We start from the raw sequence: 16900 nt of genomic DNA, 5'->3' as shown, positions 1-16900 counted from the left end.
TAGTTCTCTCATCAGGCACAACGTATCGCACATGGCCAGTCTATGTTGTAGTTCTCTCATCAGGCACAACGTATCGCACATGGCCAGTCTATGTTGTAGTTCTCTCATCAGGCACAACGTATCGCACATGGCCAGTCTATGTTGTAGTTCTCTCATCAGGCACAACGTATCGCATGGCCAGTCTATGTTGTAGTTCTCAGGTAGGTGCACAGGCACAACGTATCGCATGGCCAGTCTATGTTGTAGTTCTCTCATCAGGCACAACGTATCGCATGGCCAGTCTATGTTGTAGTTCTCTCATCAGATTCTCTCAGATTGTTGCATGTGACATAATGTCTTCATTTTCTTGACAATGTCCATATGTGGGCAGTTCTGCCCATCACTGTGACATCAGACAAGCTCAGTGGCCTTGTGTTTAGAGTGTCCGCTCCCACCTTGAGACTGGGAGGTCGGGGTTCCATCCCCGGCTGCGTGATGTCCTCTGTGGCTGCCACATTGATTTCACGGGGGGCATAAATATTAAAGAAAACATGAAATGTCCATAGACGTGACGTCACAGGGGTAAAGCCAGGCGTTGGAGGGGGTAGCGCCTCTCAAAAATGGGACCCAGTGCGCCCTTGCTTGGCATTCGGCATCAATAGTTTTAGGATTAGTCTAATATAAGTCCCCTGTGACATACTAGCCAGGGGGTGCACTTGTATGTGAAGCTTCCGCTACAGAAACAGGCGATAGGCTCCTGCCCTATATGGGCCTCATGGCTCGGCAAGGCTTACTTACTTACTACCATAATCTGGTCACATTTGGTCATAATCATGCTGCCATGTGGCATGTCCATATTTTGGAAACAATCAGTGCAATCGGCATACTGTAATGTCAGATGCGTAATCCATATTTGGGCATAATGTGGTCACACGTCGCGCTGAGAGCTTGTAGAACAGCTGTTTTCGGGACGTGAGGGGTGTGCATTTGCGTATATTTCACCACAGTGAATTCTGCATTTGCGACACCGTACATATGAGGTAAACGTTCTCCGGGGTTCTATATTTGGAAACGTCGACGATGCCTCTTGGCCAATCACAAGTTTGACCCAACTCTGAGTCTGATGTCAAAACGGACAATGACGTTAGAAGTATATGCTTATATAGAACAAAATGTTAGTATTGAGCTCATTTGGTTTTTTTCTCTTGCTTTACCAAACTGATAAAGTCAATAAAGTCATTAAACCATGACCTTTTACGATACCACTTATCAGTTGCAAGGGTCCGACCTGGACCTGAGCAAGCAGGACCAGCTGAGCAAGCAGGACGTCAAGGCCAGGACCAAGCTGATCGTCAACTACCTGCCCCAGAGCACGACGGAGGGGGAGCTGAGGAGCCTCTTCAGCGCCATCGGCGCCGTGGAGTCCGCCAACGTCATCCGGGACAAGATGAAGGGCCACAGTCTGCAGTACGGCTTCGTGAGCTTCGTGGACCCGTGCGACGCCGCCAAGGCCATCGACACGCTGAACAAGCACCAGCTGCAGGACAAGGTCATCAAGGTGTCCTACGCGCGGCCCAGCTCCGAGGCCATCCAGGACGCCAACATCTACGTGTGCAACCTGCCCAGGACCATGACCCTGGAGGCCGTGGAGCAGATGTTCGCCCCGCACGGCCGCATCATCAACTCCCGCATGCTGATGGACGCCGAGGGCAAGCCCCGCGGCGCGGCCTTCATCCGCTTCGACAAGCGCTCCGAGGCGCTGGAGGCCACCCGGCAGATGAACGGCACCAAGCCCCCCGGGGCCTCCGAGGAGATCAGGATCTCCAAGCCCATCCTGTGCAAGGGCCCGGACTCCAAGGGCAAGGGCGCCGACGCAAAGGGCAAGGGCGCCGACTCAAAGGGCAATAAGGGCCCTGGCGGCCAGCGGAAGGTCTTCCACCAGAACCCGAAGGCGTCCAAGGCCTCCGACCCCGGTCAAAGCCGGCGTCCCCAGGCCAGCGTTCTGTTCATCCACAATCTGGACCCCGACGCGGACGAGGACCTCCTCTCCAACATGTTCGCCAACTTTGGCACCGTCGCCGACGTCAGGGTGATCCGAGACTTCCGCACCAACAAGTGCCGCGGGCTGGCCTTCGTCACCATGGCAAACTACGAGGAGGCCATCAACGCCATCTCCGGGCTCAACGGCTTCCGCGTCGGAGAGAACACCCTGCAGGTCTCCTTCGGGAAGGTCGAGGAGACGCCGGATAAACGTTCCCGCGAGAGGTCCGCCGTATTTAGGCCCTACGATAAATAAAAGGTCTGCTTACTTGTTGTTGCTCACTATAAAGGCCTATTCATATAGGCTGGATTTTCGGTGGTGAGCTGACCACCATGACCACCGCAAAATAACGTTGAGCGGTGGTGAGTAAAAACAGAGAGAAGGGCTGGAGCGGTGGCGCTGGTTTGCTCTTCACCGCGGCTCGTGACGTCATGTTGTAGTTCGGTGGTCACCTCACCACCGAAAATCCAGACTATGTATGATGAGCCTTAAATGCTACCATCATGGATTGGTCAAAACAAATCAGCTGCTTGGAAACCAAGCTTAGCTGACCACTGCATGGGCATAGGAGAGACCAAGGAAAAACTTGGAGACCCTTTATACTCGGTAAAGCTGTATTTGGTGCACTCTTTTTTTTGTTGTTGATCTAAGACAGATCTCTAGTGAAGCTCACAATGTCTCCCAAGGAGACCCATTGTGAACTTAAGACCCCCCCCCCCAAACCCTATGCCATTCCATCAGCTAGGCTACTGCTTTGTTGACAATTTTAGGACCAAAAATCATATCATAATTGAACCACATCTTGTCAAAGTTTGATCGATCCCACCCACACAACATTGTGGCCTCAGTCTCGTCATACGTGGCAGGACTGAGGACTAAGATGTGCAGTATCGCGTATGCATGTTTATAATGCAAGATTCCAAATTTGAACTCCCATGTATATACACTATAAATTAACCATGTTAAATATTTCAACGAAATACAATAATAATGTGTATATATGTGGGGGGGGGGGGGGGGAAACGAAACAAAAAAATCGGTGGACATAATGACTGAGACGATAATTTATACAAAACTTTATTTAGCTAGGACTTGGGTTAGGGTTAGAATTAAGAAGAATCAGAATCAGAAGCCTTTAATTGCCATGACATCTAAAACATGTTAGGAATTTGGTTTGGTGAACAGCAGAGTACATAGAGGGCAGCACCACAGCTGCCATGGATGGCGCTATATTGGATGCTTTGCATCGCAAAGAGAAAAGAAGACGTGGGACCCGCATGACTGAATGGAAATACAAAATTCTAGCAAAAACAGGCTAAAACAGTGGTACACACACGAGGGAGGGAGAGGGAAGAACAAATGCGACCGCCTTCGGTGAGTGCACTGTGTGCACACAGCATCAAAGTCTGATAAAAGTGCAAAAAACAAAATAATTAAAAAGGGTTTGAGAAGCCAGGCCTCTAGTACTTGGCTTAGGGCTAGTGTCTGCACACTGCATCAAAGTCTGATAAAACAAGTAAAAGAAAATGGTGTCCAGTACACACTGTAAAAAAATAACATGCGCCCACTCGGTGACATTTATGCACGCTTTGACTAGTGTACATAAATATCACCGAGTGGGAGCAAGTCATGTTATACAGTGTGCCGGCCATTTACAAGGCGACTGAGTTGTAAATGGCGAGGGGGCACATCTCATTTTTATATACTAAAACATAAAACTTAACCCGACCTGAGGCCGATAAAAGAAAGGCTTCTAAATCCAGTTATCGGAAAATAAAAATGTTTCTATATCAGTGGTTCTCAAACTATTTCATGTCAAGGACCCCAAAAATGATATGTAAATCATTCGCTCTGAATCAATACATATTCAAGGATTTGCACAATAAAAAGATTTTCCATTTTAGATGTTTCTTCCCCTTCCCACACGGTTGACAGAAAAAAAAGGTTTTAGCAGGAATTAATTTATGTTTGCCTCTCAGAACTGTACGTCCTTGTCGTGAAAAGCGGAAACAGCTAATGCTGACTAACAGGACATGCACTGGTCAAAATCGTTAAAAAAAAATCACACTTGTGTGAAGTGAGGGCCGTCTGGTAATGCAAACATTAAACACAAACACAATGATTTGATTGGCTGAGCAAAGTAGCCTACACATTGAGGATAAAAGTGAGGGCAGAAAAGTGAAGACGCCAAAAGTGATTGGCCGGAGTGACATTTGTGATGTTTAGATTGGCTGAGCACGGTAACGAGCGTGATAAATCGTATGACTTTGACTTTGACAATGCAAGGAGAAATTAGGTCAAATGTCCACTAAATCTTGACCCCACACATCTCATATTTACCATTAACAATGAAAGGAGAAATTAGGTCAAATATGATGTAAATTTAACCAACCAATCACGTAAATTCAGTTGTTCATGAGATGATGTATGATGATGTATAATGATAAGAGCACCCCTCACTTCACATGGGTGTGATTTTTGAGTGGTGCAACCACTCCTATAGATAGCTATGTGTGTCTCTGGCTGGCTGGCTGGCTGTGTGAGTTTGTTTGTTTATAAACACATGAAAAGCAAACATTTAAGCACTGATCTATCAAGTTTGGTTAACAAAAACGATTATTCATAAACTGTAAATATACACTGGAGGCAGCATACTGTACATTTGGACAATGAACTTTATTATAAACATTCCACACACAGCATCCATGCAAACAGTAGTCTAATACATTGCGATTACAGACCCTGCTAGAGGTTGTGTTACAACAGCACAGCGCTCTGCTGGGCAAACATGCAAATCACACTTGTTCACTTCTATTGTGCCTTTTCACTAACCGCGCTTATTGGCCAAAATAAGCTAAGATATCTGCTACGCGGGCAAATGCTGGCGTTGTGGTTCTCAACGTGAAGTCCAAATGGATCCTTTATGGGTCTGTATTTTTGTACGCTCTTCAGAGTTAAATTGACATTGAGGATTTGACAGTATCGAATATGGGGTCCCAGAGATTAAACATGCCTGTGGCGTAATGCTAGCTTCACATGGATGTGGTTTTTACTTTCACTTTCACTACAATTCATAGTTTAATGTTGTACTTTACTCTAACTCGAGTACAAAATTTGACTTAGCAACTTTGAGTAAAACTTGACCGGATGAAGAACTCACATACTGGAGTCGAGTCCTTCGTCCACTGCTGTCTCTAACCATCCCACAAATGGTCAATGGTTTAGTTTATTTGCACAAAAGGTCAACCACAATATTTAAAAATGCTTGAAAGACACAGATATATATAAGAAACAAATGACTATTATAAGTGCAGGGAAAATAAATCTTAGGGGCTTTTAAAAAAAACATTTGTTTCCATAACAAGCAAAAGGAAAAAATGACGCAGTTGACGCCCAGGTGTTCACGAGTGACCAACCTGAGCTGCATGGACTAATGGAGTGGTTCTCACCTTCTTCAGGCCGATGGGGACCCCCCCACGATGGGGACCCCCCCACGATGGGGACCCCCCCAACCTGACAAGAACTCGGAATTGTAGGAGTCAAAGCGTTACATTTAGTTTGACTCGGTTGAGTCGGTTCCAAAGATAAATATACAGATTACACTGCATGAGATGATATTAATATTAGTCCAGGCCAGTGGTTCCCAAATGGTGTGTCCAAGGGTGTATAATTATGAGACACGACCGGGATTTTCTGACAACCACACAGGATTATTGCAATATATACAACTATACAAAAAGTTATGAATTGTGTTTTTAATCTACTACATCAGTACTTTGTGTGCTTTCATTTCCAAACACAGAGGCATATTTAATTTTACACATCATATGTATATCTTTTTATGTGGCATTAGTAAGAAGACTACTTTAACTAGTTACTAAGTTACTAGTTAAAGAGGCTATTTTGCATATTATTTTGACTCGCCCCCTGAATGGGAATCCGCTCGAATGGCGCATTAGTCCGACAACGTGGCTTTGAGTGCGGTTATGGCTTATAGGGTTAGGGACAGGGTTAGTAATGGGGCGAGAAACCTAGTTTAGGTGTAGGGTGAAATCGGGGGGCTTTGTCGCCTACATCTTTGTGAGCACTGAACTGAACCCCTCCCCGTATACAGTGCATGTGTGCATTGTCGAAACGTGACCATTATAACGATGATACTCCACTAAGGCCCAGTGGTGGTTGGGTTTGTGTGAGTGACACTGGGTTGTAGAGTTGATGCAGTGAGATGGATGGAGCAGACTCGTCGAGCAGGCTCGTCGGTGGTCGGTCGGTCGTTCGGTCGCTGTGGTCCCACTAGTCTTCCTTGGCCATGTCTCCAGCGATATCACTCAACGTGTCAGTCAAACTGAACCCTGCTGGGAAACGGACAGAAAGAGGGCATTCATGTCAATAGCCACCCCATTTGGGATGCTGACCGTGCACTGAACAGGACATCCCGTTTTCAGACTATCAGACTATTGATTGGCCTAAGTGCTTTGAAGTTGTTCTGTGGGTTGATGACGGGTACCCAAAATAAGTCCCCGCGATCGTACAAACAAAGTTACAACAAAGTTATACAGACGCCAAATAGTATCTGGAATGTACCGTACACTCACATTTATATTTAAAAAAAATCAGCTAAACTACGCTGCATCAATGATTTTATTGGATAGGCCCTAAAATTATGACCGCGGGAAGTATTTTGGGTACTTCTGATTCCGCCTTGTTGGTTTGCTGCCAGATGACTACAAATCATTACCTACAACATATATGTCAAACTCAAGGCCCGGGGGCCAAATCAGGCCCGTGAATGAATTATCTTTGGCCCGTGGGATGATATTTAATTAGTATTAGAACTGGCCCTCTGGTATATTGCACGGACCACCATAATACTACAAGTCCCACAATGCACTGCGAGTGCATTGTCACGTATCGAGGGCCCGCAAGCGCAAGCATGCGTCTTCTCTTCACTATTGATCAGCAGTGAAAGTATATCACTTGTGGTCAACATTCAGCTACCCTGCAGCCTACCCCTCTGCCCCAAAATGGCCCGTCTGTTGAAACACAGTCCGGCCCTCGACTTGTACCAATTTATTTATTTTGGCCCACTGTGTATTTGAGTTTGACATCCCTGACCTACAACATGACGAAGGTTATGATCCGCTCCCGACCGGATCATAAACCCAAAATGGAACGCTGCCCAGGCTACCGCCATGGAGGCAGGCCGTCTCAAGCCAACTTCAGCCACAAGAAGCACAGAGTATTTCTGTATCGCAGTATTGATACTTTTACTGAAGTAACGCACATGTACTTTGTGCACCACTGAAACAATGTCAGTCCATCTTACCTCCTCCTTTTCCGCTCTCTTCTCCTGCTCCTCCTGCTCCTCCTCCTCCTCCTCCTCCTCCTGAGCTTGGTGAACCCTCCTGTTCAGAGAGCAGACCGGCGAAGCCTCCCTTCTTCTCCTCCTTGTCATCTTTGCCACCTCCGAAATTGAGCAGACCCGCCAGCCCTCCCTCCTTGTCGTCGTCCTTCTTGTCGTCTTTGTCGCCGCCAAAGTTGAGGAATCCTGGCAAGCCTCCTCCTCCTCCTTCCTTCTCCTTCTCCTTCTCATCTTCCTTGTCGTCTCCTCCCGAGAAGAACTCCTTCGCCTTCTCCTTGGCCACATCCGCTGCAGAGCCACACAAAGGTCATTTTAATTTAATTATGGTCCTGTGTAATCGCAGACATCAGATGAGGTGTACTGTATACTGTGAGTGTGAGAGATTGAGTGCATACAGTACATGTTTGATGTTAAAGAGTAGAAGTAAAAGTACTGAAAATTGGAATTTACAAATTGGAAATTACAAGAAGTTTACACAATTTGAGAATGTAGGAGTAGCATTATTTTGGATCAATGTTTCACTGTCTCTCCATGGTACCACAATACAGAATAGAATTGTGTACAAAAGTTTATCCAACAACAACATATTCAAAGTCCTTGGTCTAAGACGCTATAAATAATGGGCCTTGATATGAAAACCACTGTACTACAGTAGTTGAACAACGTTTTTCCTTGTAGGGTGCAGCAGTAGACTGCTTCTCTGCCAGACTGCATTCCTGCCCTGGATTGCGAACATGTTTCTATGGCGATCTGGCAACAGGAAAACCCAGAAATAAAGAGTGACTTTCAAACGGAGCCAGAAGGAACAGACGAGACCTTCTCTCTTAAAGCCACAATACGGAATTTAATTGAATCAATAAAAGGTTATTTTAACCAATCTGCAATGTGAATACAATATAACTAGTACTATATGTAACAGTTAGAGCTGAGGTGGCTAGTTCTGCTGCTAATCATATACTGTAATACAAGGCCATGCTAGTTCTACTGTTGGAATCATGCGTAGCTCAGACCTCAGAGTTAAGGTCCTTTCTAACGGGCAGCGATTAACGTGCCTAGTATTTCATTTTCAGAGAAGTCGAGGGGCGACAACGCAAGCGTACGTATTACGTGGGCACGGTCTCGTGAAATTGTTGCAAGCGTGCTCGTTTTTATGCACACGGCGCTCACGACTGACTAGAACTGAATTCTGTTAAGCTCAAAACCATGGGGCTCTAAGTTCGCTTTAGACTCATAGATTTGAAAATGTCAGAATCGATAAATACATCTACGAGAGTCTAAATTCTAGGCTTTTGCATCTGCCAGTGTGAACGCAGCATATGACATGGCCTTCAGCTAAAAATTACAGGAATGCCACGTAAAATGAGAAGGGTAAGCTTTGCATGATGTAAATCACCCCTCCCAGTTCAAGCTTCCCTATTCAACAGCCAAAATACCATCAGGAATCCTCTTTGAAAACTTCAGCACACATAAAAAGGAATTCTATATTTGGACACATTTGGCCTGCATTTTGTCCCAACGAACGCCCTGATAACGCAAAAGAAAATGTATCAAAACTATAAAGCGTCACAAATTGTAGGCTAGTTGTGTGTGCAGTCATAATAGTGGTTTTGTGTTAGTGTTTTGGTCTGGGCCAGAGGCCAGGCTCACATAGAGAGAGTCTCTATGTAACGCTGGCATCTAAACAGTGCTTTGACACAGGCGTAATAAGCACTGCGTGGCGTTTGATTGCGAGTCTGGTGGCAAAGTGAGAGAATAAAGGCTGTTGTTGTTCACAATCTACGGACTTATAGGATTTGTTGAATGTGCGAGTCGGACGTTAACCTCATCATGAACAAATCATACTTGGCACACTACTTTTCATTGGCTAATCTAGTTTAGGAGTAACCGTATTAAAAAGAACATTATGTTGTGTCAGAGTGTGTTCTTGTACATATCAGACTACAGCCTGATTTATGCCATGAATAGCAGATCTACAAGCTCTATTGTGAAAGTAAAGAGTGTTTGTCCGGTAAGGGGTCTCGGCGTCTCTAGCTCTTTAGTAAACAGACATTTTACAAATGTCATTCAATCAGGAGAAAGTGCCCAATTTTTTTGGGGCACTTTTTTTTTTATCGTTTCGTTATGATGATCATGAGTTCTCTCTCCTGATTGGATGAAATTGGTGTCACAGCCTGAACATGTATTTTCCGTTCACTAAAGAGCAGGTGAGATGAACAAACACCCACACAACTGTCTATAGCAAATAATTACTATGGGAATATTGAGCTATTTAACCGCTGTTGCCACTTGTAGCCCCTGTAAAAGTAAACATGATGTGTGTGTGTACTGTACAGTACGTAACAGTAGTTAAATGAAACCTTGGTGACAGATGAGAGGAGAGAGGGTTCAGTATGCTTATAAGGCAGCCATGAATCAGCCCATTAAACCAAAGCATCATGTGTCATTTCAGAGTTTTTTGTGTTGCAGATCTACAAGCTCACAGTGCGTCACTTTGTGCCGTGCTGCGATGTGCTATTTTTATTTTACATTTTTGAAAAGTCTTGAAAGTATGAGGAGACCTTTGCAGAATCAGCCTCGCAGGTCTGGGTTAAACATTAAGTCTCTCTCAGGACGAGTGTATTATATAAAAATATAAAAATAGAAATGTGCCGTCTCCCTGGGACCCAAACGTACAAATATACAGTAGGCCTACATTATGAATTGATCACGTAGGCTATGCACTATTTAATAGCAAAAGTCAATAGCCAATCTACAATTTAGTTTTGTTTTGACCTGTTTTGACAGGTTAAAAAGAGATATTTACAACACATACAACTTTTGTACAAAAATGGTGTCCTGATCCATTGTTTGGGAAACACTAATGTAATACGATGCCGATACTATAGTGTATACTATATAGCATCTATAGTAGTAATAAAGTAAAAAAAAACATCAGGAATGTGGTCCGACTGGTTGAGAACAAACTGGGAGATCCCGCGGGCCTCGTGTTCTGGAAGAAGGGAGTGGTGGCGTGGTGAACACAAAGATACAGTATAATGTCGTAAACAAAGAAAGTGTCTCTGTTTGACACATTTACCTTCAGAGCTTTTGTTAAAGATCCAGTGATTCAATCAGCCTGACCCTACTGTACCGCTGAAGGTACAGTATATAGTCTTATAATTGTAATCATAATACATCGATGTGTTTCAGCCACTATTCGAGAATAGGCTACTGTAACCTACTGTTCTGTAACTGTGAAAATATACTCTCATCTGGTATTTTGTTCACGAGAGCAGGAAGGTTATTCATTTGGTTTAGATTGTATGAACCTCGTGAACCCTAGCATCCCTGTTCTGGGGGAAAACACTGTGCAGACACTGTTCACAGACACTGATTTGAAAGGGTTTTTGTTTGTAGTTCTAATGGTTGTCATGACGTTTGTGTGGGCAGTGTGTGTCACCGGGTTAGTCTGTGCCACAGTCCTCATTAGCCTGTCCTCTCCCACACTCCAAACTGGGCAAACTGGTCACTGTGTATGTGCTGGTTAGACAGGCGTGTGTGTGTGTGCGTGTGTGCGTGTGTGCGTGTGTGTGTGTGTGTGTGTGTGTGTGTGTGTGTGTGTGTGTGTGTGTGTGTATGTGTGTGTGCTTGGCAACTGAACAACAACAACAAACTTCAATGCTTTCCCAGTTCCCACATTCCGGATCGGACCACTCCCTTATATACTTTTTATAGAGCCTATACAAATCCACAATGCATAACTCGTGATGAGTTTGTAGATCTACTATTTTCCAACAGCCAAAAGTATAAAACTGGGACCCACTGGAAGCCCACTGAAGGACCCCTGCAGGGGACCCCCAGACCCCACTTTGAGAATCACCAACCACCAAAAGTAGGAAGGTACAACTCAGAAAATATAATGCTGTGATGCCGGAATCGTAACTCAAGTAGAGAGAGAAGAGATTCATCTATAGAATCACAATCAGAATCAATGTGTCGTTACATCACAGATTTACAGGTGCAAAACAGTGGGCGAATTGTTTCCTTTCCTTCTGTACTCACCCACTTTGTCCACAGCCTTGTCCACAAAGCTGTCCCCGCCGACCTTCCCCAGGAATGAGGAGAAGAAAGACATGGTTCCACTGTCTCTGTGTGTCTACGTGTGTGTGTGTGTGTGTGTGACAGAGTTATGGTCCCACTGTAGCTCTGTGTCTACTCTCTGTGTGTATAGTGTGTGACATAGTTTTTGTGGCACTAGGCGTTTATAAAGCCTGGCACCCTCATCCCCCAGGCCTTGTCTGATTGGCCGGGAAGCTCAGGGTGTGGCCAGGAGGGGGTGATGTAGGGAGGGAACGAGGCAGGAGGGGTCGGGACGGGAAGACGAAGAGGAAGAGGGAAAGCATTTGACTGAACAGTATCTGGTAGCATAAGGTGGAAAGTGAGATGAGGACACAGGGATGGGAGGAGGAGGGGGATGAGGATGAACCTGTTTCACAGGTTTGAAATCTTGATTGTCAGCAGCTGTATAGAGAGATTAGTAATCTCATTTCTTCTCTCTCTCTTCCATTCTTCCTCTCTTTGTTTCTCTCTGGCATTGCTGCTGAGCATCTTAAATATAAGTATTGGAAAGGATTCTGTTGGACAAGATGAATGAGTACATTGACTCCGCAGACAATCAGTTAAGATTCAAACCCAAGCATGGCACTGATCTGTGTATGCTTTGAAGGAAATTGTAAACAAATATAGAGGGCAAAACTCAACAGTCCTTATGTCTTTTATTGATGCGTCGAGAGCCTTTGATCGTATCAATCATAGAAAGCTTTTTTATCAAACTAAGCCTAAGAGGGGTGACTGGGGGCATAGTTAGGATCTTGGCCTATTGGTATGCCAACCAAACCAATGCCAACCAAACCAAACCATGAGAGTCAAGTGGGGCAATAGTGAATCAGGCCCATTTGGGGTACCAATGGGGTCAGACAGGGAGGAATTTTGTCGCCTATTCTGTTTAATTTATATATGGATGATCTGTCGAAACAGTTGAATGCTTGTAACACTGGTTGTATGCCGGCCGGGTAATGATCTTGTCAATCATTTGATGTATGCAGATGATTTAGTCATACTGAGCCCAAGTAGCGCTGGACTACAGCAGCTGCTCGACATATATACTAGTATGGCATTGAAAATGATATAATATAGAAATATAATGCCAGTAAGAGTGTTGTTCTTATTTGTAGAACAAATACATTTTAAACTATCTTTCAAGTTTCAACACTTCACACTCTGTGTCTGTAGTAAAGTCAAATATCTTGGACATTTTATTACATAAATAACAGTTGACAGATGATGATGATATACACAGACAGTGTTGTAGGATGTATGCACAGGCAGGCGAACACCCTCGCACGCAAGTTCAGTATGTGTTCAGAACTTAGAGTATATAGCAGTTAAGATTAATCTATTTAGAGCTTACTGTACACCACTCTACACTGCCCACTTGTGGTCAAGCTACAAAAAAAGCAAGAATTCAGAAACTTCAAGTAGTGTATGTATAATGATGCCATGATAATTTTACTCAAAAAGCCTAGATGGTGCAGTGCAAGTGAAATGTTTGTGGCTGCAAGAGTCAATACTTTTCTCGAATAGCATCATCGTCAGTATAAATAACCCTGTCAAAAGTTGCACTAGATAGATACTCCTCTAGCCTTAGAAAACATTGGCTTAAAAGCCTTTATTTATAACTGTCACAGATGCCTGTCTAACATGTACATTTGGACTGTTTTTTTGTATTGGATGTATATTGTATTTTGTTGTTTTGTATGTTTCTCTATGGACCCTGAGTCTGCAATAAAGGCATTCATTCATTAATTCTCTCTCTTCCGCCCTTTCTCTGCGGATGGATGGATGAAATGGGTATTGTCTGTCTCTCCTACACTATCTCCCTCTCAGCTTTCCACAGTATGTCTTAGCAAAGAGAAAATATGACATGCATGCTGTCAGCAGCAAGGCCCAGCTAGAGTCTGCTGACTGACTGCATCACATTCATTTACCACACATGAATACATGAACTCCATATCGTGCGTGCGTGCGTGCGTGCGTGCATGTATGTGTGTGCGTGCGTGTGTGTGAGGGTGTGTGTGTGTGTGTGTGAGAGTGAGAGTGAGAGAGAGAGATCAGTGAGAGATCATCTCTCTCTGTGGTCTTTAATGAATGTTTTGTGTCTACCGTTAAAACAGATAATTATAATGCTTGTCTCTGTCTGTCTGTCTGTCTGTCTGTCTGTCTGTCTGTCTGTCTGTCTGTCTGTCTGTCTGTCTGTCTGTCTGTCTGTCTGTCTGTCTGCCTGCCTGCCTGCCTGCCTGCCTGCCTGCCTGCCTGCCTGCCTGCCTGCCTGCCTGCCTGCCCGCCTGCCCGCCTGCCTGCCCTCTAAGGCCTTATCTGTCACCCCAGGTTCGGCGCCTGGTCTTGGGGACCCCCAGGAGGCCGGCGTCTGGACCTGAGGGAACGGGACGGGACATGTGGCTCGAGGAGTATACGGTAAATGAGCACCATACAGCGTACTGTATGGTGCATAAGGTTAGACACAAAGAACTGAACTGTCCACAGCCCTCGTCTGAGACACAGACCAAGAAATACTGACCATGATACTGGATACTGAATAGTGGATAGGGGGCACTGGCCCAAAAAATACTGAGAAACACTGTCTAACCAGACGTACAGGAAATACAGGAAGTATGGCTACAGGAAGTCCCAGTAGGCTGGACAACATAACGATTAGAGTGTAACGTTTTAACAGCAGGAGACACATGAATTTCATTGGCTATCGCCTAATCGCCCACTATCGCCAGACGATGTCGCCCCAAAAGATTAATTATTTTCATATTTTCGGGCGACGTTCCTCTGCCCACTTTTCGACTATCGCCTGTTCGTCTGCTATGGCCGCTGTTCGCCGGTATAGTTGCCGGTTCCGCACTGTAATGGTTAGACACGTTTGGCAGTTAGTTAATTTCCCAAGTGTTATCTCTTTGTGAGATGGAGATAACACAACCCCGAAAATAACCGGGCACCCATTTTGGTGTTGGAATCATGTCGTGCTTTAGCTATTGAAAAATAGCAGATCTACAAGCTCATATCGCGCCACCGAGTGGCGCGATACGAGCTTGTAGGTCTGCTATTTTTGAAAAATCAAAGACACTTTTAGAATCTGATCTCAGGTCAGAATGGGTTAATAATTAAACTGTCAGGATGTAATAGACATTTTTAGAATCTGATCTCAGGTCAGAATGGGTTAATGAGAATGATTGCTTTTATGTTGTGCTAAATACTAATATTATACATTTTATCTTCCTACTAAATTGATAGGCTATATGAATTGTTCAAAATCTAATCACGTTGGATCTGGGGAATCACACTGGAACTGAGCTTGTGGCTCCATTATGGATCTTGGACTTGATGTCAGTCATCATGGTTCTCAGTGGTCCGAGATGCAGTGATCCTTAAATGATGTAGAGTTGGTAAACAAATTGACCCTTATAGAATATAGATCTTTCTTGAGAGTGTAAAATGAAACCAAATGGAGCCACTCACCAGAGTAAAATTAATGTAAAAAAAAAATCTGCATTTGCATTACTTCATTTCATTATATTGTGAAAAAGGTTATAAATCACTGGTGTATTATGTTCACTGCCTCGCCACCAGCCCAGGAGATATGTTCTGGGTGGGATATGAGCGGTGGTCCCCAGCTGATGACCCTGCAGCAAAACTTAATTTTTATTTTTTTGGAATGCGGTCAGGTGTGTGTGTGTGTGTGTGTGTGTGTGTGTGTGTGTGTGTGTGTGTGTGTGTGTGTGTGTGTGTGTGTGTGTGTGTGTGTGTGTGTGTGTGTGTGTGTGTGTGTGTGTGTGTGTGTGTGTGTGTGTGTGTGTGTGTGTGTGTGTGTGTGTGTGCGTGCCTCTGTCCCTCCCTATCTGCTGTAGGAGTCTGTTTGATTGCCCTGAGTGGCGTCACCTGTAGGACCAGCTGAGCCTGGTTGGGTGACGAGATCTTGAGACTATATAATCACTGTGTTTCAGACTGTTCGGTGCTGCGCTGGGTCAACATAAGTTGTGTGTCAGGTTCCTTTGTTGCCATGGAGGCTTAAGGCGCATTATAGGGATTCTATAGGAATTCTGACACGAATAATAAACTGTTCCTGTCACACCTGTTTGACAGTTGACACTCAAAAGTAGTAAAATGGTACTGTAGCTGGAGGCAGTTAAGAGTTTAGAGACATGTTAAAAGTGCTTGAAATTCAAATATTTTAAAGAAAAAACAATGGATGTTTGAACAGTTAAATGTGTCCCCCGCCTCCACAGAGAGAGAAGATCCACCCTGGTAAACTCACCAAACAAAAGCATTCAAATTATGCAAACATATGCAATGACACCACCGAACAGCCTGTTTAGTGTTTACTTCCCTTTTAAATGGATTTGTAACGAACACGCAATTGTTAGTTAGGAATTGGAGTTACAAATGAAGCACTGCTTAAAAGGAAATTAAACACGCATTCAAAATCCAATAGTACTATAGCATATATTGCCAAGACCTATATAGCCTAGAAAATAATTGGTGGTGGATAATAATTATTTACTAGGCCTTTGCTTCCCTCTGGTGGTGACCACCAGAGGGAAGCAAAGGCCTTCCTCAGAACACTTGGAGTGAGTAGCATGGTAGTGAAATGCTCTCACCATGCAGGACTTCATAATTGTTGCTGCCTGTAGGCCAAATACCTTGTATCTCCATACAATTCTAAATGAATGCCCTACTTCGTTCAGTGTTGGGCAGCGGAAATTGCAGATGTACAAGCTCTTGTAGATGTGCTATTTTTGCTATTATAACATGTTTGAACATGGAAGCGGTTTGTGGCTTTTATTCTTGTTGAACCGCAATGACTGAATATTAGCTTGTTACTAAAATAACAACTACACTGGAACACAGATTATTATTATTTCCCTCCATTTCCTGAAAAGTAACAGTTTTGGACATGCAAGGTTTTGGCCCGACAGTGGCCGATATGTACTACTTATACTGTGTATACTGTGTATGTGTGCAGAGACAGCTGGCTGCTGTCGTTGGCTCTGTCTGCTGTTCTAGAGCAGGTTTAAATAAATGATAGACTACTGCAGCTCCAGAGGTGAGTAAGTGCCCCAATTTCTGCCAGCTCACTTCCTGCAGTCTGAGGGAAGCGTTCCTTTCCTCCTTGTCTCCTCCTCTCTAGTCTCTCTTCTAGATCACACTGCTATCTCTGTTGTCCTTTCCTATGGTCACTACATCAGCTACTATGTCTATGTCTAGTGTTCTGTCCTCCTAACCACTCAACCCATTAAGACCTGAGGCCGATTCTACAGAAAATAACACATAGTTTGTTCCAGGGACCCAGTTAGAAGCAAACATTTGAGTGACAAAATGAATATGATTTGAATGGATGGAGTCTATAAATGACGTGTGTGGGTGCTGTCGCAGGTGAAATCAGAACAAAATACACTGGCACACCGTTTTGAAAC

The 16900-nt window shown here is 44.3% G+C and overlaps 2 protein-coding genes across 3 annotated transcripts; one reads left to right on the top strand and one right to left on the bottom strand.

The window, feature by feature from the left end:
- Nucleotides 1–1225: 1225 nt before the first annotated feature.
- LOC310865267 (ELAV-like protein 1-B) lies at nt 1226–2275 on the top strand (the record flags this gene model as incomplete). Its single annotated transcript, XM_083774292.1, has 1 exon — nt 1226–2275. One exon carries the CDS (start codon nt 1226–1228, stop codon nt 2273–2275), a length of 1050 nt encoding a protein of 349 aa, XP_083630418.1.
- Nucleotides 2276–4677: 2402 nt separating this feature from the next.
- LOC310865635 (uncharacterized protein) lies at nt 4678–11595 on the bottom strand. Of its 2 annotated transcripts, none has more exons than XM_083774812.1 (3): nt 11424–11595; nt 7347–7670; nt 4678–6375 (listed from the first exon to the last, which is right to left on the bottom strand). In XM_083774812.1, the coding sequence occupies exons 1-3, from the start codon at nt 11494–11496 to the stop codon at nt 6314–6316; spliced, it is 459 nt and encodes a 152-aa protein (XP_083630938.1). In that variant the 5' UTR covers nt 11497–11595; the 3' UTR covers nt 4678–6313. The 2 variants fall into 2 exon arrangements, with proteins under 2 accessions (XP_083630938.1, XP_083630939.1); XM_083774813.1 differs by having other exon boundaries at nt 4678–6372.
- Between the last annotated feature and the right edge of the window lie 5305 nt (nt 11596–16900).

The sequence above is a fragment of the Protomyctophum parallelum genome (genome assembly GCF_964188405.1).
Source record: "Protomyctophum parallelum genome assembly, chromosome: 10".
NCBI lineage: Eukaryota > Metazoa > Chordata > Actinopteri > Myctophiformes > Myctophidae > Protomyctophum > Protomyctophum parallelum.
The sequence above is the reverse complement of the archived record's forward strand: the minus strand, read 5'-3'. Positions and strand labels throughout refer to the sequence as shown.